An 11188-nucleotide genomic window follows, 5' to 3' on the forward strand; every position below is an offset into this window, starting at 1 on the left:
TATTGATAAATTCTTATAGGTATATAGGATAATTAATCGATTACGAAATGTCGTTTCAGTACTAAAATATCTAAAAAATATTCTAATATATAGGAGTAATAAAAATATAAAATTTTATAAAATAATGCAGTAATATTAAAAAAATGAACAAAAAAAATAAAAAGCAAAATACTCAAAAATCTCGTTAATTAATATCACGATTTTACTTTTTATGGTAGAAAATTAAAATATAGATATTTAAAAAAAAATACACCAAACAAATTGCTATATTTTGCTAAAAATAATTGTTCAGATAAAGGTTTTTCTTAAAATTTATAAAATTTTACATAGGCAAATTACTTAATTGATTCACTGTATGAAGTATTTACCCCACCCATTATCCCATTACACCATTATCCATTCGCAACAAAGATTCATTCATTCATAATACAATTTTTTCGTGAATATGTACTTTTTTACAGTTTTACATAATTTTAGGCACTCACCTTAATTTAATTTAATCTGCGAGAATAGAATTTTTCGTTTGAAACAAACATCATTCTATTCAGGATATATTTTCTTCACAAATTTTAATATCTTTATCTTTATTTTTCAATAAAATATACAAATTTTACAAAAAATTTCATGAAATGAATACTTACTTACTGTTTTTGACATCTACGTGAACTAAATGCTTAAACAAAATACATGTAAAATGTTGTTTTGCAGAAGTACCACCACCTAATGTGAATTCGCCTTGTACAATACTTTACCACCTGTCTATATTAGACAAATATTTATCACAGCACTTGACAAAACGTCGGCAGAAAAATTGTCAGTTTTTTGTTTATGTTAATACATAGGGGTAACAAAATGCTGATTTTACAACTCACAGATAATTTTATTAAAATAATGCTATATTTTATAAAAACAATTAAAATTAAATGCAAATTTTGTAAATAAATATTAATTTCACTAAAACTTATGCTAAAAATCAATTTTAATTGCACAAAAACAAAATTCTAAACAAATTTTACAATAAAATGATGTTGTCTAAACAATTGTTTAGACAACACTGTCATAACGACGTTATAACGTTAATAAATGCCGTCTGTACCTGCTAATTTTTTACCCTGATAACAATTTGACGTTTAGCATAATAAATATATGTCTAATATAGACACGGGCTTACGACGAACTGCGACTGACAGCTCGTGTTTACTATGTGTTTAACGAGAGAGATCGCAATCAATACGTCAAACTTGTGTACGAAGTACAAAAGTTGAAAAATATTCAACTTTGGCGTACAAAAATTAAGAGAAAGAGAACAAAAACAAAACTGTCAAAATTATTGTTTGCCTTTTTTTGTGTTTAATTGTGATTTGTGTGTGTTTACCACACACACACAAATCACACAATTTTTAAATTAAATACTTTTTATATATAAAATTTTTTATATTGAAAATTTTTTTATTCTATTAAAACATATTTAATTATTTTTCATACTTTATCAACGTAACGATTAGGCATAACTTTTTTGCGTTTTCGACGTGAACCAAATGCAAAAACACAATACATGTAAAATGTTGTTGTTGCAGAAAAGACACCACCTTATGTGAATTTGCCTTGTGTAGAGCCTCCTTTTAGATGCTTTTCTTGACGCCGCGTGCGCTTTTTATAGCAAGCCGCCGTCGGCACCTTTTGAATCGACTTGTTTCTATGGTATCATTTGTTTTATACTATCTTTAATAAAATACCCCCTTTAAAAGTAAATTTAGTAATTGATATAATTTAGCAAAATACTTTACAATGGAAGGCGAAGATAATAGCGAAAATGAGTTGTATGAAGTGGTTCCAAAGAAAATGAAAACAGAATGGTCTAAAAGCTATTCCAACAAAGCTATGGAAATGATGAAAAAAATGGGATACGAAACTGATAAAGGTTTAGGTAAACAAAGTCAAGGACGTCTCGAACCTATTGTTGCGTTTCAACAGGATGGTAGACGAGGATTGGGTTTAAAACATGAGTCTGTACAGCACCAAGGAGAACACTGGGATCCAAATATTGAAAAGATAACTGTACCTGAAGTTGTTTCCTGGATTTCTTCAAGTAACAATTTTACACAAAGTATCCAACAATTAATGTGCTGGATAAGTTTTGGCGAACGCAAGGAAACTTTAGATGATGAAACATTATTTGTTGAACCTGAAATTTTAAATGCTATTTTAGAAGCAAAGACTGTGTTTGACAAACTCAATGAAAATGAATTGAGGAAAGCTAGATCTCGAAGTAATCCATTCGAGACAATTCGAAGTTCTATTTTCCAAAACAGAGCAGCAGTAAAAATGGCTAATATTGATTCAATGTTGGATTTTATGTTTACAAATCCTAAAGATAAAATGGGGAATTCTCTTATACACGATAATGATCTTTTGTACTTTGCTGATATTTGTGCAGGTTATTCAAAATAAAATATTTTAAAAATAATTACTTAAATTTTTCTTTATAAATAGGTCCTGGAGGATTTTCGGAGTATATATTGTATAGAAAATCATGGGAAGCAAAAGGATTTGGGTTTACACTTCGAGGGGCAAACGATTTTAAGTTAGATAAATTTTCAGCAGGATCACCTGAATCATTTGACCCATTCTATGGTATACAAGGGGATGGTGATGTTTATGTGGAAGCAAATCAAGATTCATTCGCTAGCTATATATTTAAACATTGTGAAGAAGGCGTTCATTTCGTTATGGCAGACGGTGGATTTTCAGTTGAAGGTCAAGAAAATATTCAAGAGATATTATCAAAACAGCTTTATTTATGTCAATGTCTCACAGCTCTTAAAATTTTAAGGTGCAATGGAAGTTTTGTTTGCAAGCTATTCGATATTTTTACGCCGTTTAGTGTAGGTCTGGTATATTTAATGTATCAGTGTTTCGAAGAAATAGCAATAATAAAACCAAATAGCAGCCGTCCCGCCAACTCGGAAAGATATTTAGTATGTAAATGGAAAAAATCCGACACGGAAGTTATATGTAAATACTTAAATTTAATCAATAACCATATAAACAAACAAAGCGACCGAGATGTGTTAGAAATTGTAGATTTAGATGTCATTATGCAAGACGAAGATTTTTTTAAATATATAAAAGAATCCAATAATTTAATAGGTAGCAATCAAATAATTGGATTGAAAAAAATATCAGCATATTGTAATAATCCACTATTAAAAGAAACTAGGCAAACTGAATTTCGAAAAAAGTGCTTAGAACTTTGGAGATTACCTGACAAATTACGACAGGCTCCTGAGAATAAATCAGTTGAAAAGTTTCTAGAAGAATTTCTAAATAATTGGTACGAAGATAAAGTATGGTTTAATTCTACTCCTGTCGAGTTAGTATCTTCATCAATGCTAAACAAATGGATAGAAAGCATACATGATTGGTATTTTGTACCAATAGGGCGAGGAGAAACAAGTGCGAACGCTTGTAGCTTTTTTATTTGTACAACAAGAGGAAAATTGCTTAGGTACACCGATATGAAAAAGTGGGAACCAGTGGAATATATGTTTGAATTATCTCCAAAATCTTTATTTTATGGAGAACTTGTATTTGAATATAATGGCGAAGGAAGAACACAAACTAGAACATGCAGTTTACACATAATTGATGCAATTATGTTAGGTGGTAAGGATGTAAGAAGATTAAGGTTAAATGAACGTTTATCAATGTGTACAAAGTTTGCAAAGAGTATAAATAAGCCATATAAAGAAGGCGGTGTATCATTACTTCGCTGTAAAAGGCTTTTCAAATTAGAAGATATTGATGAATTCTTTGGCACGATGCGTCATTACAGATTAAAGGATGGCGCTCAACGTCTTGGAATATCATTAAATGATACGGATACAAAATTTTTTGTTCCTGGTGGAATACTATTGTTTTGTGAAATATGCCATTATTTTTTCTCGATAATGTCAAAATCGCAAAATATGCTGTACTACTATAACAAAACTAGAAACGCATCTTATTATAAAAATAATATGCCTGATGAAATGCAAAATATATTGTACGCTTCTTTTCGAAATAGTTTTATAAGGCGACTACTTTGGAAATGGACGAATACATATCAAGTCGAAGAAAGAAGTAATAAAGTGGATGATCATATTTTATACAGAGATGATTTTATACAATACATTGTACGAAAACGAAATATGTAAATTTTACAAAACGAATAACTATTTTAAAGATAGTTCTTCATATTATAACATTATTTATTTTTTAAATTCATAAAAGTTGTTTTACTCTACAATATCTTGTATAATTATAAGAGTTAAATTCGCCTTATTACAAAATTCATTTACTTGTCAAAATGTATTTTTTATGTACATATGTATGTATGTATGTACTTAGATACATATGTAAAATATTCCTCACAATTTTTTTTTTGTTTTAATGGTATATGAATAAAATTGCTAATTGTGACAACTGAAAATATAACTAAAAATAAAAATCTAAATAAAAAAAATAAAATTTTGAAAAGCTCAATACTTTTTTATTGATTTGAAATTACTTTATGCCCCTGCAACAAATTTCGTATGATAGAAAATTTACTTGGCGGATCCTTCGCATATGAGGCCACGAACAATTTGATTAGAAGCCTCCTCTAAAACCTTACTTCTACCTATAAAATCGTATAGAAAGCAGAGATACTGGATTCCTTTGTCGTGTTAAACAGTTTGGTAATCCACCACAGCACAAAAAATTTATTTTTATTTTGAATTATTCATTTAATGTTCCAATATAACCTCAATTTTCGCGTCATCGCTATTAATTTTTTAGGTCGGTCAGCCTTGTGTTCGTTTTCTGGCTTTCGAGTTTCATCTTACTCGCACTGGTGTGATGCACTACTTTGTTGTTGTAACATTCGCTGAGACTGGACTTTTTTTCCCTGAAAATATTCAATGAATTAATTACACTGTAAGTACGTGAAAAAACGCTGAAACACAAACTAATTTTGGGTCTTAGACTCTAACGGCGTACTCCGTTTTGAAGGAGTAGACAGGGGGCGAGGCAGGGGGAAGCGCAAGGGAGAGGTAAAAAACGGGGGGGGGAGAATGAAGTAATTCGAGGGCGAAGAACGAGAAGGAAACGGGAGCAGGAGGAGGAGGAAAGAGGAGGAGGAGGACGGAGAGAGGGAGAGAGGGAAGGAGGAGAGGGAGGAGGGAGGAGGAGGAGGAGAAAAGGAGGAGGGGGAGGAGGAAGGAGGAGGAGAAGAGGAAGGAAGGAGGAAGAGAGGAGGAGAGGAGAGGAGAGGAGAGGAGGAGGAGGAGGAGGAGGAGGAGGAGGAGGAGGAGGAGGAGGAGGATGGAGGAGGAGGAGGAGGAGGAGGAGGAGGAGGAGGAGGAGGAGGAGGAGGAGGAGGAGGAGGAGGAGGAGGAGGAGGAGGAGGAGGAGGAGGAGGAGGAGGAGGAGAGGAGGAGGAGGAGGAGGAGGAGGAGGAGGAGGAGGAGGAGGAGGAGGAGGAGGAGGAGGAGGAGGAGGAGGAGGAGAGGCGGAGGAGGAGGAGGAGGAGGAGGAGGAGGAGGAGGAGGAGGAGGAGGAGGAGGAGGAGGCGGAGGAGGAGGAGGAGGAGGAGGAGGAGGAGGAGGAGGAGGAGGAGGAGGAGGAGGAGGAGGAGGAGGAGAGGAGGAGGAGGAGGAGGAGGAGGAGGAGGAGGAGGAGGAGGAGGAGGAGGAGGAGGAGGAGGAGGAGGAGGAGGAGGAGGAGGAGGAGGAGGAGGATGGAGTAGGAGGAGGAGGAGGAGGAGGAGGAGGAGGAGGAGGAGGAGGAGGAGTAGGAGGAGGAGGAGGAGGAGGAGGAGGAGGAGGAGGAGAGGAGGAGGAGGAGGAGGAGGAGGAGGAGGAGGAGGAGGAGGAGGCGGAGGAGGAGGAGGAGAGGAGGAGGAGGAGGAGGAGGAGGAGGAGGAGGAGGAGGAGGAGGAGGAGGAGGAGGAGGAGGAGGAGGAGGAGGAGGAGGAGGAGGAGGAGGAGGAGGAGGAGGAGGAGGAGGAGGAGGAGGAGGAGGAGGAGGAGGAGAGGAGGAGGGATGAGAGGAGGAGGAGGAGGAGGATGAGGAGGAGGAGGAGGAGGAGGAGGAGGAGGAGGAGGAGGAGGAGGAGGAGGAGGAGGAGGAGGAGGAGGAGGAGGAGGAGAGGAGGAGGAGGAGGAGGAGGAGGAGGAGGAGGAGGAGGAGGAGGAGGAGGAGGAGGATGAGGAGGAGAGAGGAGGTAGGAGGATAGGAGGAGGAGGAGGAGGAGGAGGAGGAGGAGGAGAGGAGGAGAGAGGAGGAGGATGAGAGAGAGGAGGAGGAGGAGGAGGAGGAGGAGGAGGAGGTGGAGGAGGAGGAGGAGGAGATGAGAGGAGGAGGAGGAGGAGTAGGAGGAGGAGGAGGAGAGCGGAGGATAGTAGGAGGAGAGAGGAGTATTAGAGGAGAGAGGAGGAGTAGGAATGAGTATGATATTAGGAGTTATAGATTATTAGGATTATTATATTATATTATTATTATGATTTAGATATATATGAGTAGTAGTATGATGGATTATTAGGATTAGTATTATTAGTTATATGTAGGAGGATTATTTAGTAGTATTATTTATTATATTATTATTATGAGTAGTATAGTATTATTATTATTATTATTATTATTATTATTATTATATTATATTATTATTATTATTATATTATTATATTATTATTATTATTATTATTATTATATATATATATTATTATTATATATATTTAGTATTATTATTATTATTATTATACCCACCGTCAAAAAAGATGGGGGGGTATATTGATTTTGTCATTCCGTTTGTAACACATCGAAATATTGGTCATAGACCCATAAAAGTATATATATTCCGGGTCCTTATTAAATTCTAAGACGATCTAGCCATGTCCGTCCGTCCGTCTGTCCGTCCGTCTGTCTGTTGAAATCACGATAGGGACCACACGAGAGGAGCTAGACAGTTCAAATTTCGCACAAATATTCTCTATTGTTAAGGTTTGTTTGGTATTGAAAATGGGCAATATCGGTCCACTTTTTCGGATAGCCCCCATACAAGTGGACCTCCAAAAACAGCTTTAACGGGCATAACTGTTTTATAAGTAGGAGTATAGCGATGAAATTCGACATAAAAAAGTTTAATGTGAGCCAAAATCTTTCTACCAAATTTTTTGAGGATCGGCCTATAAATGACCCTACCCCCATATAAGGTCCCCTTCTGAAAATTACTTTAACACTGATTACTGTTCCCAAAATGCAAGTATAGCGATGAAATTCGGTATAAGTATGTTTCTTACGAACCAAATTCTATCTACCAATTTTTTTTAGGATCGACCCATAAATGACCCTACCCCCTATATAAGGTCCCCTTTAGAAAATGACTTTAACACTCATTACTAGCCTAAAAATTCGAGTATAGCGATGAAATTCAGTATAAGTAAGTTTCTTACGAACCAAAACCTTTTAACCAATTTTTTTTAGGATCGGCCCATAAATGACCCTACCCCCCATATAAGGTCCCCTCCTGAAAATGACTTTAACACTCATTACTGGCCCTAAAATGCAAGTATAGCGATGAAATTCTACATAAATAAGTTTCATGTGAACCAAAATTTTTCTACCAAATTTTTTGAGGATCGGTCCATAATTAACCCAACCCCCCATATAAGGTCCCATTTAGAAAATTACTTTAACACTCATTACTGGTCCAAAAATGCGAGTATAGCAATGAAATTCGGTATAAGTAAGTTTCTTACGAACCAAAATCGCTCTACGAATTTTTTTAATATCGGCCCATAAATGACCCTATCCCCCATATAAGGTTCCCTTCTGAAAATGACTTTAACGCTCATTACTGGCTAAAAAATATGAATATAGCAATAAAATTTTACACAATTAAGTTCCTCGCGAGCCAAAATCTTTTTAATAACTTTTATGTGGATAGGTCCATAATTGGCCCTACTCCCCCTATTGGGTCCACTTCAGGAATTAGCTTAAACGCTCATTACTGTCTTAAAATACGAGTAAAGCGATGAAATGCTACACACGTAAGTTTCTTACGAGCCAAAACCTCTGTACCAATTTTTTTGGATCGGCCCATAAATAACCCTTCCCCCATATAAGGTCCCCCTCTGCAAATAACTACAATGCTCATTACTGGCTTAAAAATATGAATGTGACGAAATTGACGCACATAAGTTTAATGCGTGCCAAAATCTCTCCACCAAATTTAGGGAGGATCGGTCCATAATTTACCCTACCGCCCATATAAGGTCCCCTTCAGAAAATAACTTAAACGATCATTACTGGCTTAAAAATATGAGTTATGAAATACGGTTATGAAATTAGCTCCGAATTTCATGCGGAATGTGTTGCTAATACACAAAAGGTTCCCTTCAGGAAAGAGTTTTGGTTAATAACTACGAGTGTTCCTTATTTAAAATACGAGTATAGCGCTGAAATTTTGCATAAACAAGTCGTATACATAATCTATGTAAAAAATTGTATGAGTCTCGGTTCATAATTGACGCTCACGGTTTAAGAATTGAAATAAAATATTTGTTTTTTTTTTTTTAATTAATATTTTGTTAGTTCAAAAGAGCTCGGGACATAATTGACTTAAGCCATATTCCAAATATCACGCTGATGTTTATAGGGGAGCATTCCTTTTACGGCATACGGTTTGATGGTGGGTATATGAGATTCGGCACAGCCGAATATAACACTCTTACTTGTTATTATTATTATTAGTATTATTATTATTATTATTATTATTATTATGAGTGGTATGATTAGGTATTATATTATTATTATTATTGAGGAATGAGTGTATTAGATGAGATATTAGTGATTATAGTAGTGATTAGATGATTATATTATTATTATTATGATTATTATAGTATTATTTTATTAGATTATTTTATTATTATTTATTATTATTATTATTATTTTATATTAGATTATTATTATTATATTATTATTATTATTATTTATTATATTATTGATGAATATTATTGTATAGAATAATTAATTAATTAGATTAATTAATTATTATAACATTTATCCATTGTTTATTATTTTATGGTATATGATGTGAAGAACCAAAAGATGAAGAAGAATGATGATGAAGGTTCGTATTTCCAACAGTTTTTGGGGTATTGTGTTCCAAATATATTGTTTCTTCTAGGTTGATAATAGGCACATTCAGGACAGGATATGATGATGTTGAGAAAAAGTCCACATTTGCTGCAGGAGGGAGCAGTTCATTTCGAAGGATATGGTTGTGAGTAGCAGTAGTATGTCCAATGCGGAGACGGCTAAAGATTTGAATTTGATGTTTATCTTATGTTGAGTTCTTTATAGTGGGGATGATAATAACCGGACCATGATATGATTTGTTTTTTATGAATGTAGTCATTGATCATATTGCGGTTGTCTGCCCTTTCCATTCTCTTCTCCATAACTATTGGAGCCATATTAGCAAATTTTGCTGCTTCATCAGCTTTTATGTTGCCTTTTATATCTGCATGACCTGGGATCTACAAAATTTTTACTTTGTGCTCGTACTTTATTAAGAGATCACGGATTTAATTAATAATGTTCCATTTGAATGAGGTTGTGTTACATATTGACTTAACCACCGATAGACTATCAGAGATGGGGGTAGTGCACTAAATATTTAGTTAAATCAATATTTCCCTAGCACTAAATATTATTTCACAAAATATATTTTTCACTAATTTTCATCAGCTTAGTGGTAGTGAAGCTTATATTTTTAGCACTAATATTTTTTAGTGATAATTTTATTTTTTTAACTATAACTCGATTGAGTGAAAGTGTAGAAAAAAGCACTACACTCAAATAGTTAAAAATTTGAACAGTCACTAACAAAAGGCTGCAATAATTTTCTTTGCACTAATTTTTTTAAATGAAAATTAAAGAATTTGTAGGACAATAAATAATGAAATCTTTTAAAAGGTACATCTATTAAAATGGAAAATACAGATTTTGATAGCGATGACACTATAATGGACCCTACATAAGCAGTTACTCCAAAAATATTTCATGCTTTAAAAAGAAATTAAACACCTGAATTCCAAAATTGTTCCAGTAGAACGATTATTTTCTTTTAACGGAATGGTGGACTCTCCTCGGAGAAATAAATTAATAGGTCGATTATGCATCCCGATTGCCACTTCAGCTACGTTGCCAGTTGCAAAATGATGTGGCTACTGGATGTTTTTATTAAGCAATAGCTTGGAAACTTTGTAAATAATGAAAGTTTTATTCATTGACTTAAACCATTTCTAGACTGACCTGATAACTTAAACTTTCAATTTAGTGAAACATTTCTCCGTTGAAAAAAAATATTATATAATTCTCTGTAGACTATCAGTACATATAACTGTCTTAAATTCCATTTTGCTTGAAATATAGTTAGCATTTAATATAGCAGCGGCCTCAACTACAAAAATGGATGTGAAGTTGGGAAGATTTTTTAAACTTATAATTTTATCATCATTATAACCAATAACAGCATATGATGTTGAATCATTTGTGCTTTTTGATCCATCTGTAAACAAGAAGTTCCATCCTTCAATTAGAAGATAATGTTGTTTCTCCAAATATAGTTTTAGAAAGACGTCATTTGAGGTGGATTGTTTCACAAACTTAGATAGTGATATGTCTCATGATACATTATTGAAAAACCAGCATGGGTATTAGCTTGTTGTGGTTTTTGTTATTATATTTATTTTAACTGAAATAGCCAATTGATATATTTCGTGTATAGCTGCTCTGTATCTATATATTCTTTTTGCTGTTGCATGTTTACGAACATCTTTATCAATTATTGAGTTGTTGGTAAAGATTAGCTTTGTAATTAATTTAAATTTGATCTCCTGAATACGATCTTCAATTGAAGGTAATTCAGACTTTGCAAATATGTGTTTTAGGGGCGTAGTACGAAATGCAAATATGCTTGATCTTATAGCACGATGATATAGACCTTTTATATTGTTGATATTAGATTTTGGTGTGTTTCCAGTTAGAAAAAGACCGTAATCAATTTTGCTGAGAATCACAGTTCTAGTAATATATGTTAGGGTATTTATGTATATGTATACAGCTTCTTTTACTTGATAGATACGCAATTAAATTTACTCTT

The 11188-nt window shown here is 34.3% G+C and overlaps 1 protein-coding gene across 2 annotated transcripts; it reads left to right on the top strand.

Moving 5' to 3' along the window:
- The first annotated feature begins 1636 nt into the window (after positions 1 to 1636).
- LOC119601161 (cap-specific mRNA (nucleoside-2'-O-)-methyltransferase 1) lies at positions 1637 to 4266 on the top strand. Of its 2 annotated transcripts, XM_037951919.1 has the most exons (3): positions 1637 to 2437; positions 2494 to 2757; positions 2818 to 4266. In XM_037951919.1, exons 1-3 carry the CDS (start codon positions 1789 to 1791, stop codon positions 4194 to 4196), a joined length of 2292 nt encoding a protein of 763 aa, XP_037807847.1. In that variant the 5' UTR covers positions 1637 to 1788; the 3' UTR covers positions 4197 to 4266. The 2 variants fall into 2 exon arrangements, with proteins under 2 accessions (XP_037807847.1, XP_037807846.1); XM_037951918.1 differs by having other exon boundaries at positions 2494 to 4266.
- Positions 4267 to 11188: the final 6922 nt, after the last annotated feature.

The sequence above is a fragment of the Lucilia sericata genome, unplaced genomic scaffold, assembly GCF_015586225.1.
Source record: "Lucilia sericata isolate MDLA Ls3-8-SP2 unplaced genomic scaffold, ASM1558622v1 Contig000145F_arrow, whole genome shotgun sequence".
NCBI lineage: Eukaryota > Metazoa > Arthropoda > Insecta > Diptera > Calliphoridae > Lucilia > Lucilia sericata.